The sequence below is a fragment of the Rissa tridactyla genome, chromosome 8 (genome assembly GCF_028500815.1).
Source record: "Rissa tridactyla isolate bRisTri1 chromosome 8, bRisTri1.patW.cur.20221130, whole genome shotgun sequence".
Lineage (NCBI taxonomy): Eukaryota > Metazoa > Chordata > Aves > Charadriiformes > Laridae > Rissa > Rissa tridactyla.
Genome location: NC_071473.1, coordinates 25,427,282 through 25,440,557, shown reverse-complemented (window position 1 = coordinate 25,440,557; position 13,276 = coordinate 25,427,282). Strand labels below are relative to the sequence as shown.

Here is a 13,276-nt window from a genome sequence, read left to right as displayed (position 1 = left end):
GTGTATAAAATGTGTTCATTTCCAAGGTTGCTTAATAAACTCATTTTTTAGTATTTAATGTTAGAATAAAAGAAAATGAAACCAGAGTAATGTTTGTGACTTTTCTTTTTTTGTTTCCTTTTTTTTAAAAAAAAAAGAATGATAATCAGTTTCTTTTAAAAAAGGGAAACATAAATAAAACTTTCTGAACTTTCAAAGTAAAGGTGCTTTTGTAAAAGCAAACAGAAGCTCCAGCATTTTATGTCGTGGTTTTCTCACTTCCTTTCTCTTTAAAAAGACATGGAGAAATACTCTTGAATTTAGAAATTTTAATTCCTGTAGGGTTATTGAAAACAAAACCAAAACAAAATCTCATTTGTTTGACTGAGCGAGCACTTAAGAAGCATTCCATATCAGACATACTGATACTGTTAAATTTGTAAGGAATTTTCCATATTTATTGTTTATTTCATGGATATGTTTTTCCTGCCGTTCAGGCTAATCAAGAATTCACTCATTTAGTAATGTGTTTAAGCAAAACTCTTTACTTCAGAAAATGAATTAGAAAAGCAATTTAAATTTAGTATTTTCTTCTGTGCAACTTATGTCTGAAGTAACTACAAAAATACTTTTCTCACTTTCTGAGCCTGCGTTTTACTACTCGCATTCTTCAACATTGATCTCAAGAATCAACGAGTAATATCATTACACCTGTATTTTAGGTGCTGAACAACTGCACTGAATGGGGTTTCCTTGTTCCTGGAAAGGAAGCTCCCCTGATCCAGCCTGACTTGCCACATGTGCTAGTTTCATTGCTCGCCCATCTGCTCCAGTGGCATTTTGCCTGTTTGGAGGATGGGATGCCAGCTTTGGCTGGGTTTACATGCCAAAAAATATAGCTGTAGAGGCTATTGTATGTAGGATGAAATGTAGGATGAAAACATGACATCATCTTTAAAGGGAGAAAATCTTGGTGGCGAGCAATGCTAAAGGAAGAAAACATGCCTCGGTGAGGGAGACCACTTCTCTTGACAAATCTAACACACAGCTACCTCAGCTTGCAAAATTCATTTGTGTTCGGAGAGAGGAGTGCATTCATGTTAGTCAAAGTACCTTACAGTGCCTTCCAATCTCGCACACATTCAGAGGACAATCCGGCTTTTCAGACCTCACACAGGCAAAACTGCCATTATCCAGGAGCCTCTTATCTAATTAGACTTGTCGGGCTTGTCCAATATGTTCATTTTGTCCTGGAAGGGACAGTTGCAGCCCAGGGCAGCCGGTTATTCCAGCTGGAGCCCACCTCAGTTTTCACCACTATATTTATGCTTCTCCTCCTACAGTTTTGTAGTGGGTCATTTTTTTTGTGTACATGCAGTCATCAAGGCAGGGATTAGTTGCCTGAACTAGGAAGAGCAAGGAATTAAAGCTGCTTCTGTAAGTAATAGGATTTCCCCATCCAGTTACCTAAATCTTTCTGCTGTAATAAGCAGACATAGGTTCACATTTTATTTAACTTCTGTCAAAACCTCCTGCAAAGCAGACTAGGGTTGCTTGGCAGGGCAGGCGCGACCACATCGCATTAGTGCAGACCTGTTTCACAGATACACAGAATGGCAAGGGTTGGAAAGGACCTCTGGGGATCATCTAGTCAAACCCCCTGCCAGAGCAGGGTCACCCAGAGCAGGTGGCACAGAACGCGTCCAGGCGGGTTTGGAATGTCTCCAGAGACGGAGACTCCACCACCTCTCTGGGCAGCCTGTGCCAGGGCTCTGCCACCCTCAAAGGAAAGAAGTTCCTCCTCATGTTGAGATGGAGCTCTCTATGGTCAAGTTTGTGCCCGTTTGTGTTCAAATTTGTGTCCCCTGGTGCGAGGTGGTGCCGATCCTGTGGCCAGGTGGGCCATCATTCACACCATACTACATCCACGACCACTGCCAGCAGTAGAGAACTGCAAAGTCTAATGATTGTACTTCAAGACAAATTTGCCACCAAAACCCAGCCTAGGTTCCAGCATCGTTGATGTTCAACTATGCCTGCGCAATAAAACCTGCCTTTTCAAAGCCTGCGTTGTGACTCCAGCTGGTATGAAAGATGTTTCTGAAATGAAAAGCAAGGCAGTGGGCTGAGGTTTGAGCCAGGGGGCTGGGCTTTGTGCAGCTGTTTGTGGAGCTATAAAGACACACTCATATCAGAGCAGACAACATCAGAACTCACAGGGGTAAATATTCTATCAGTTACTGGTTGCGGCCCGCAAAAATTTCACCAGGAGATTTGTCTCGATTTTTTTCTCTTTTTCCAGAGGTCTTAGCTAGTATATTTAGATTAAAGTGACTTTTGCAAGCTCGACCATCTTTCCACTGAAAATATCTTATAATGCATTGTAAAGTAAAAGGCAATAAGCTCTTGATGTTGCAGGAAATCTCTGGAAAGTATAGAAAAAAAAATTTTGAGGTTGAAACACAAATGTTTCATTAACCAGTACACCACCCCACCTTGCTCTGGTGTAAACGCTTTTGATTGATCTCTATTATTTATTAGTAGAGACGATGGGACTGCTTCTATTTCAACAGAATTCTGTTAAGTTTCATTACTAAAACAGAGTTTATTTTTCTCCCATCAAAAATGTTTGTTCTCCAGGGGGTGGAGAGTAGAACTGCAATAAAAAAAAAAAATTTAAAAACGCAGCTCGAAAAAGGACAGTACTGTGTGTTGCATTGTTTTGTTTTGATTAGAAAATGTCAGGAAAATAACCTTTGAACCCCGTCACATTTCTCACATCATCCTATTATCCTAGTCCTGCTTGCCATGGCCGTTGCTGGAGGGTGCGTTTTGGCAGGCAGGAAAACCTCGCATCCCCAGCCCCGCAGTCTCCCTCCCCGCTCCCTGACAGATACATTTTGTTTCTCGTGCTCTGCACCCAGGTTGAAATGAATTTGAATGTTTACTTTGACTCAGATGACATCAAGTTACATCTCCCAAGGTTGAGCGCAGGCATGCAGCTGAAGCGATGGGGCCTTTGGTGTAAACATGAAGCTCTTTCTCCTCAAAAATCTCTGCATTGTACTTGTACGGTACCTCAAACAAGCGGGTCCTAGTTCACCACTGGTATTCTCGGGCACTATGCTAATACTGGGTGCAATCAGGTAGGTTTCCAAATACAAAGGGATCTTTAAGGTCCCTTCCAACTCAAACCCTTCTATGATTCTATAATTCAGAAATTAGAAATTAATTTTGTGTGCATCTTATGAATATCTTCAGGAATTATTTAAATAAAAAATGCAAATCATCATCATTGCGATGGTAGAATTGGCATAATGCTGTAACAACTGTAACTAAATATAACCATCTATTGAAGGAGTAAATATATTTTGTTATACATAATAATACATATTCATATGGTTTAAACACTTAGTGCTATTTTCTGCTCAATTATTGAGATATTGTTTTCCTGTATCCACATCTTTGTAACGATGGCAGGATCATAAGCCTTGACGTTTCATATTTTCATCTGTAGCCTGGGTAGTGGTGGGAAAAGGCAGTGATCCAAGCAGTTCCCATCACTTCATGTCAGAAAGTGAGAAAACAGTAATAAAAGGATAGCACTCGAAGGCAGATATATCTGAGCATCATCCACAGTTACCTATTTAGAGCTCTGTCTTCATACACATATATGTATCTTACAAAGGCATAACAGTCTTTGGCCTACGAACTCCTCAGAAGTTTCTGACTAAATAGAATACCTCAGCTACAATAGCTGTAATGCATTATAGTAAAAATTTTAAAAAAATAAAATTGTTATGCCTTTGTTATAAAAAATAGTTTAGCGCCAGTGGAAAATCTATTGTATGGATCACAGAATGTACCATTAGGGTTTTATCAAGTCATTTTCCCGAACTCAAGCAGATGCTGATGAAAGTGCACAGGTTCAAATAGCATATAAATTAATGCTCGGCCAGATGCGGCATCATTCCTGTGGTTTGAGTGAATAACAGTTCGTGTTAATTCTATATATACCATCTGGTTTAGGATTTGAAATCTGTCTTAATTGAGTAAACGGCCAGAGAAAAGAAAGAGAATATATTTTTGCATTTTTTCCTTCCCCTTAGCATCCATAATATTAAATGCTGGAAAATTTACATATCTAGCGGGGTGTTTGCAAATCTGATACTAAATTTTCAAGTTTCTTTCTCACATCAGTCATTTAGGACTGGTCCTTCCCTCCTTTATTTGCCAATAGTTTGTATCTTACCTTGAAAGAAGTGTTATACAAAACAAAGGTCGTACCAGCAGTTAGCGTAAATCATAGAATCACAGAATCATGGAATCATAGAATAGTTTGGGTTGGAAGGGACCTTGAAAGGCCGTCTATTCCAATGCCCCTGCCATGACTAGGGGCTTCTTCAATTAGATCAGGTTGCTCAGAGCCCCGTCCAACCTGATTCTCCAAGTCTTCAACATTGCTATTGGATATTTTCTGACCCAGAGAGGTGAATGTATTCATGCCCTGGTAATGAACACTTTGAGCAATTATGACAGACAATAACGGCAAAAATAAATCAATCTATCTATCTCAAACACTTGATATTACCATTTAGCCAATTTCCAAAAAAGGTTCCGGTTTCATAAGAAGCCTTGGCAACCTCCTGGAAATTTGTTTATTCAGAACAGCTACCACGTTTCCAGATGCATGGAGGACTCGTTTGCAAAGTCCACTGTCTTCATCTTGCAAAGCACCTGAACCAGACTCACATCACCCAAATGTCTGGAACAAGGGCCTATCTTTTCATTGCAGTATGTTAGTTATCTGTAATTTCCTCATCACCGAATCTATGGGTTTGCTGAGCAGCCTTTACATCTGAGTGTAAGAACAGCATTAAAATGAATGCCTTTTAAAGCGGGACCCAATAATGTTCTCATCCTGCTACACTTACTCCACAGTAGTGCCCCAGGCTTCACAATAACTTCCAGTTCTCAAGCTCACTGCTGCACACTACCTTTTGTAAACCATTAAAGTGTACAGCAGCTAACGCTCTTGCATATTCAACAAGCTGGACCTTCACTGCATCACGCTGTATGCAAGCAAAAGAGAAAAGTATAAATGCAGAACAAAAGGAGAAAAAGTAATACTGTGTATTGTCTCCCATTCAAAGGAGAATCTACCTTTTGGAACTGCTAGTTGAAAGCTGATAAAGAATTTAGAAATACATTTCATGGAGTCAGAAAGCAATTCAGACTGGAAGGGACTTCTGGCGGTCATCCAGTCCAATCCCCTGCTCAAAGCAACTCTAATTAAATGAGATACTCAGGGACTTGTCCAGTAGAGTCTTCTCTTGCTTTCAAGGTTGGAGTTCCCTTGTATGAGTCCTCTCTTGCCTTTCCCCTAAAGCTGTTCCAGTCAGCATTGTCTGGGACATGTAAATTTGCAATTTTGCTAAGGCAAACAGGATATGTGTTGTCCTAGAGGAGTAGAGAAAACCTCCTCACTTCCTAGCGATGGCCCAGCCCAACACAGCATCCCCACTTGTGCACAAAAATTTAAAAAAATGAGCAGTCACGGCCCTCCTTGCTCTGCTGATTTGACACTGCAGTCACTGCAAAAGTAGAAGTTACTCCTGTGCACAGGCACATGAGCTCACCCGTGAAGCCACTGCTCAATCCAGTGTTTTGCTGTGCAAACAGCGGATTACGTAGGGTCCTATCCTGCAGCTTGAAGTTGCTCAGTATGGACACTTGGCTTATGTCACAAGAAGGTAAAACGTCCATAAGAAATAGAAGCAGTGAGAAATGTCATTTTCCACATTATCTCGTGGCAGCAAGAAAAATAGAACTTCCCTAAATTCTCATTTCAAAATGCCCTTGAGGAGTGTATTTTCTGTGTTTGTGAATAAAGACTTGGGAACGTACCACAAACAACCATGTGCAAGAGTTCCCTTTATGGTCAAAAAGGGATATTCATGAAAGCCAAATGATCACAGAGGCACACAAATCTTACCACAGGATCGCTCGTTTGCCAAGCTTTCCTTTATGTCCATGAATACAGATGATTGGGTATTCATTAAATGAAAGTACTATGCACACTCAGTCTGGTCTGCTGCTTCTAAGGAGCTACAAAAGCAACAAAGCTTTCCGAATAAAACAATTTATAATTAAAGGGAAAGTACGAGTACATTACTGAAAGAAAAAAAAATCTAATTACATGTTAATAAAGTGTGGACAAGCATCTCTGGGAATCCCCATTCAATCTAGCCCAAAAATGAAAACTACCACATACAGGGAAGTATAGGGTTATTAGCTACCTCATGAAAGCATTCTTAGAAATTACTAATTCCCTGTAATTATTTTACTTGAACTAATTTTTCAAAGTATTTAACACCCATCCAATCATAATGGAAGGCAGTAGGTGTGCCTGAAATCACGTCTAAAAATCGAGGCTAGGAACCTAAATCAAAACCCATCAAAGTTAATATAAAAACTCCCTTTGACTTCGTTGAGTGTTGACAGAGCCCAGAAGTCAACGCTGTCTCTCCATGAGTGGAAAATTTTTGCAAGTTTGTGGCAGCTTCTGCATTATATGGCCTTTGTGAGATGGTCTGAAGAGGGATGAGAAAAGGGCACCATAGCCCAGCTTCCTTGCAGCAAATCCTGAAGCTTCGGGGAGAATATTGAGTGCTTAAGGTACAATTTTCAAATGTCTTCAAAAGAACTACCCTTAAGTTTTAGTTTTTACCTAGGGCCATACTTTCTAGAAGGTGTCAAGTCTGTAGCTCTTTGGTGATCAGTGTGATACTGGTGCTTTGTACTTTTAAAGAGAGCTATGCCTGGGTTAGACGGTTTTCCCCGAGTTGTTGCATCCAATTTCAACTTGAAAATGAATTTCATCAGATGGCTGTTTGTACTGAAAGTTATGTTAGTTAATAACTAGTAAATAGCTAATAATCCCAAAAAATAATTTTTATCACTGAATAACCCTTGCATTAGGATACGTGCTGCAGCCAAATCTTTATTACTATGCTTTATAATTTAAGAAACATTTTTCTGCAGTGAAGTTTACTGTTCAGATGTGCTGTGCACACAATAAAATATACAGTCATTCATAAAAAATACATTTTTTGTACGGAAGAAATATACTAAGTAATTAAAAGAAACTCTGGGAATTTTATTCCAAATTGTTGGTCAACACAGGTAATTTGTTCTTAAAATTCTAATGGTGATGGATTTGGTGTAGAAGCACTAGTTCCCAAAATAATGATAGGAATTACTTTATTATTTTAAATAACTTCAGTAAAACAGAAATTCACCTTGTTTCTAGAATGGTCTTTTCCAAAATGGAGCTACTGTGAGCCATTTCAGTTCTTATAGATCTTAGATATCAGCCAAAAGAGAATAGGAAGGCTGTCATTTCCTTAATATATGGTTAGAATTCAGTTATGAAATGTATTAAAGAGAATCATTCCTCAGGTGAATAAAGGATTTTGACAAGACTGTCCTGCTGGAAGGATACTCAATCACCAGGATTATCTTTAATATAATCACCCACCAAGGGATAAAACTGCATTTCTAAAATGTCAGTTCATTTTGTAATGCCTAGATGGGTAATTGCAGGCACTAATTATCTTTCATTCGGAACAATTTAAGCTCTCTCTTGAACATTAGGCCTCTTCACTAGATTTCTTCAATCTGTTTGGTGACTGGATCCCAATTATACATCAGGATACCCTTTCCAAATTAGTCTGTGGGGATTTAGAGATGCAGATTCCATTAAGTTAATAGTAATCGCACGGCAAACACTCATCATTGAAACTTTCAGTCCCACTGGTTAAGTGAAGACTAGTCCTAAAAAGGGTACAGTGACAATATAGGGGCTTCCCAGCAGTCAAAGTAGTTTAAAAGTCTCCAAGATGAAAAGAATTTTTGGAAATAATTGTTTCTGGGTTTCTTGCTTCATCTCTGCAGTACTGCAATAAACCCAGATACTTGTGTAATCTGTTATTATGTAAATTGTTATAAGGGCCTCTTACAGAAAAAAATGTCACTCTCCTTAATGAATAATTAAGGAAAATGTCACTCTCCTTTTAAACACCTCCAGGGATGTTGCCTCAACCATTTCCCTGGGCAGCCTGTCCCAATGCTTAATAACTCTTTCAGTATAAAAAGTTTTCCTAACATCCAGTCTAAACCTCCCCTGGCGCAACTTGAGGCTGTTTCCTCTTGTCCCATCGCCTGTTACTTGGGAGAAGAGACCGACCCCCCCTGGCTACCCCCTCCTTTCAGGGAGCTATTGAGAGCGAGAAGGTCTCCCCTCAGCCTCCTTTTCTCCAGGCTGAACACCCCCAGCTCCCTCAGCCGCTCCTCACCAGACTTGTGCTCCAGACCCCTCACCAGCTCCGTTGCCCTTCTCTGGACCCGCTCCAGCACCTCAGTGTCTTTTTTGTGGTGAGACAGTTTTTAACCCAGCAAAGAATACTCACATCCAAGCCATGGGCAGCCAGTTTCTCCAGGATGATGCTTTGGGAAACTGTGTCAAAGGCCTTACTAAATAAAGTCCAGGTAAACAACATCCACAGCCTTTCCCTCATCCACTAAGCAGGTCACTTTGTCCTAGAGGGAGATCAGGTTTGTCAAGTAGGACCTGCCTTTCATGAACCCATGCTGCCTGGGCCTGACTGCCTGGTTGTCCTTCATGTGCCGCATAATGGCACTCAGGATGATCTGTTCCATAACCTTCCCAGGCACCAAGGTCAGACCAACAGGCCTGTACTTCCCGAAGGGAAGGAGAAGGAGCCATGATGCTTGTAGACTAAAGCTGCTCCCATACTCTAAAGTCCATCCCAGGGAGAGTTCTCAGCCCAGCTGCTCTGAGAAGGGACCACCAGTTTTACAGAGAAATCAGTTGTGCCCAACACTCTTAGTTCAGTCATGCCAAACTCATGCACAATATTTCCAAGCGTCAACCCTACCTCCCAAGGTAGCTGATAGTAGGAAATGTGTCCCATATTTCTTGATAAGGTTTTCTGTGATCTGTTGAAGGGTCGGGCGGCGTCCAAGTAGCCTTATGTTACGGAAGAATTCAGGGGCAAGTGGCAGTGGGGAGCCAAGGAAATTTCTTCTTTCAACAGCAAGATTGTTCACTTTCCAGCGGCCAAACTCTCTGCAAAACAAAGCAATTCTCATTCAGAAATATGTCATTCAGACAAATGTTCTTCATTTGCAAACTACTCTGCTCTGTTGACTAGCTGTGGGCGACTAGCTGGGTATTACAACAGGCCTTGACAGTGATACTCTGTCATGGGTTACAGGCATAGGACAAGAAACGAGTGTTATTTATTAGAAGCAGAGACAGTACTCCATTACAAAAACATTGCTTACAAAAAAAATAAATAAAAAATAAGACACGTAGGATGCTGCTGTTCCTATTGTTTATGTTTAGCCCCTGATGTGAATACAGCCCCAGAACAACCAGGTTTGCTAGAAATTAATAATCTCCCAGAATTTGGACGAAACGCAACAAATGTTTTCATTAGCACAAGGCAAATTTTAAAAACATTTCAAGAAACAGGCTATTTTCTTTGATTTTTGGTAAGTCACTTACGTACATAGCTGGGTAATTTGAACAATTTAGAGAAACCCCATATTTGACCTTACTATTGTATTTCCAGTTTCTGTCCCCTTCCCCTCTCCAAAATAAATCAATGATAGCAGGGAAAACAAACAAGTCAATAACACAGCAAATAAGCACATCTTTTATTACCAATTAAGATAGCAGATAGAGTTATTAGTGGAAGGACTCATTATCCTTAAAATCTAGGCAAGACACACAGCATTTGCAGTAACTTTGCTTTTGCAAGGTACATCAATAGCTGTTTTGGTTACAGAGTCTGTGAGAATTAAGTCCAAGGCAACCTGCGGACTGTGGTTTAGCTACCACTTTGTAAAGTCATTCATATAGCTATGTCAATTAAGATTTCCCTCAGATAAGATTGTAGGAAAGTAAACAGATGAGAGAACTTGACAGATCCTACTGAAGGTCCCAGCTAAATATAGTACAACATTAATTTACAAAATTAACAAAGAAGGCAAAAACCAAGGATGCAACAAGCAAATAACATGACTAGGATGAGCTATGTAATACGTAATGAGCACTAATATTTTTTAGTACTTTTAAGTCCACAACTATTAGTAAACCCCAGATAAACACATTTGTGTATAGCCCTTCTACTTTCCAGCATCCTCCTATTGCTCTTGAAGAGCTGAATTGTCTTATCCCCAGTAGAGCTTAGATTTACACACGTAATAGGTGACAATTAGATACAGCTGCTATGAAACGTCTTCTCTCTCAGCCACATTCTTGCAGATGCCAATTTTTATCAAAAACAAATTGGAAGAATTATAATAGAAAGAGCTTTATGTAACTTACCTGAAATTTAATGCAATTTACCAGTCAAGAGCACGAGACTATAGAGATCCCCACAGTTTCTTAAAGACTCTGCACATCACCGGTGTGCCTAAATTAGTATTTGGAAATCGCTGTTTTATAGGTATGGGGTTTTTTCAACTTAGTTGTTAGTTTTTAAAGTTTTGTCTCACAAATCTACTTTCCTTTTAAAAAGTCATAAAACTAATAACCTCTTTTTTCAGCCTTTATGGAACTACTGCATATTTATAGAAAGAGATGAGAAAAACTACACACAAATATTTTTTGTCTCTAAAATTAAAAAACATTCATTGAGCCTATTGACCACATTAATGCAGGCACTAAAAGAAGTGAACTACCCTGCACTGTAAATGTACTTTTCAAGTGAAAGAAAAAAGAATAAAAACAGGTTTTATTTAAATTCTGTGCTTTCTGGACATATTTGAGTGCATTTTTTTCATTTCAATACATCAGAAAATATCGGTCAATTGTACCATCAAGACAGAATTGCTTTGACAGCAAGAAAAAATACACGCTTTATAATGTAAAATATTCGTTTTATACCTCGATGAAATTTTTTCTTCTAAACTTGCAATCTGACTAATTGTATCAAAGCTTAGGTTCAAACACGAGAATAACAGAAATTTCTTATAAATTCTTTACTTTTCTTATAAGAACAATTCTTATAAAAGCTAGTTGGATTTTCATTGTCAGAGTTTTTAAGGACAGAGAAGACCACCATAACCCCCTCATCTGCCCCCTTTTTTAATGCAATCAAAGGAATATCACTAAATTGCTCTTGCTGCCTATGTCAGCAAGTACATGATTGAAGAAGAAACCATCTCCCAAAAAAACATCTCATCTGGACTTAAAAGCTGATGCTGAAGATTTCTCAGAGTTTCTCAACAATTTCTTGGAGCATTTAACTACAGACAATGCATTTTGTTTTCAGTTTGAACATTGCCAACTGCAGTTCACGATTTTTGGAGCTTTTAATGCATGTCAGGCACATCAGAAGTTTTCTAAATTTTAGGTACGTTCTTTGTAACTAATTACAGCTCTTTTCTGAATATTCTCTTAACTTTTGCCTTCTTTTGCGTTTCTTTTTAGACGGTATTATTTAGACATCTATTTAGATGATTTTAGATGGTATGTCTTTCTTAAGTGTTTTGGAATATAAGAGATGAAGACCTAAACCCTCTGGGAGAGACAAGAAGCAGCTTCATCTCTGAAGATAAAAGAGGGACACGGGACACCAAAAGTGAGCTGCCTGGCGGCAGGAGCAGTGACAGCTAGATGTGGACAAGCAAGAAGTGACTAGCAGCTTCTCCAACAGGAAACTTAAGGAAAAATTTCAGACTTCAGAATTAACTGGGTTTACGAGAGAAAAGTGTAGGAGCAGGAAAACCTGCACTGGAGTTATGGGTGGGGTGTTCCCGCTACATTATTTCTAGCATGTTGAGTGAGGAGGCAAAGGCAGTTTAACGGAACAACAAAGGAAAGAGGAAAACAACAACAATAACACTGACAGAGGAATGTACATACTCAATTATGGTACCACCGCTCAGTGGCAGGACTCCCCAGCTCACTCCAAGCACCAACTTCCTGCCCCCTCTCCTGGCCAGCCCCCAGCTACAGACTGGGCATGGCTCACCTGGGATGGATACTCATGTCCTGTGCCCGATCCTTGGGAAAATTAACCCTATCCCCGCCAGAACCAGGACAGGCTTTCATAAACTCTTTCTGGGTACATGAGAGTCACTAGTAACTGCTATCCTGAAATTAGAGCTAATTTCTCATTCAGAAATTTCACTATAAGTAGAAGAATTTCCTTGTGATCCTTTCATATGACATATAAATATGTATATTTGCCTATACACATAAGTTCCCTTTCTTCTCTTGTTTTCATCTTGCAAGCAGCAGTATATACTCTCTTATTTCCTTCTCCCCTCTAGTATCACACAGTAAAGCACAACCTTCATTTACCTCTTTGTCTTGCAGTCATTCTCTCTAACACAAACTCTGCAGCCCTCAAATGATTTTTGCACCAAATGTGCATTATTCTCCTTTGGAAATCATGTTCCTGTCCACTGCCAAAGGCAGACTAGCAGACCTGACAGAGTTAATGGTCTTCTCAGTAGAGAAAATACTGCCTTCCAAAGTCACTGGAGCCATTCATAAGAAGAACACCTCCTGCAAAATATCATAGCATCACTGCTCGCTGCTGGTCAAGAAAACCAATTATGAACTGAATACAAACACTAGAGGTATTAGAAGCTTATTCTGTCCTCCTCTTCCTCTTCTTCTACTGTGTAAGAGCCAAAACTAGCATCTGTCATGGTGCTATCAAGAAGTCAAGATTTAACAGCAGGTGGTACTCCCTGTGCTGCCCATCTATTTCCAAGTCTGAACAATATTTTAGCTATAGCTCTTTAATGCTCAGGGTAAAGCCTGTTGTTGAGAAGGATGATGGCTTTGAGTTCCTGGGCTTGTAAAAGAGGGAGGAATTAAGTCACTCTGGGTCGTGGGATGAAGCATGTAATGGCACAGCACTATTAGCATAAGTAGTGCAAGAAGCCACGGGCAGCATTCTCTCCATCTTCCTACATATCAGAACTGTATGCCCTACCAAAAATTTGGTTCCTTGCCGGTTGGCCAACACATACGTAAGAGCCCTGAAGCCCAGTAGTGCCAATTCTGACCAACGGTACAGCATGCGTGCCACAGCCTCTGTATGCTGAATGGGGTCTCCTGCCATTTGTTCTGTTTAAAAACAAGCACAATTCAAAATACAGTTTTTATTTCAACACCACTTCTTTTATTTTTTCCTTTATTTTTTTTTATTTTCTGCTATGATATTCAGAGTGATGTTTAATCTAAGAG

At 39.7% G+C, this 13,276-nt stretch overlaps 1 protein-coding gene across 2 annotated transcripts in view; it reads right to left on the bottom strand.

The window, feature by feature from the left end:
• The window catches only part of BRINP3 (BMP/retinoic acid inducible neural specific 3), a 202,427-nt gene that overhangs the window by 85,159 nt on the left and 103,992 nt on the right, over positions 1-13,276 (bottom strand). Inside the window, exon 3 of one of the 2 annotated variants that reach the window (XM_054212346.1) lies at positions 8,940-9,130. The exons of the other annotated variant lie outside the window; for it this stretch is intronic. Coding sequence (XP_054068321.1) covers positions 8,940-9,130 — 191 coding nt within the window. The remainder of the gene's footprint in view (positions 1-8,939; positions 9,131-13,276) is intronic. 2 annotated transcript variants of the gene reach the window in all.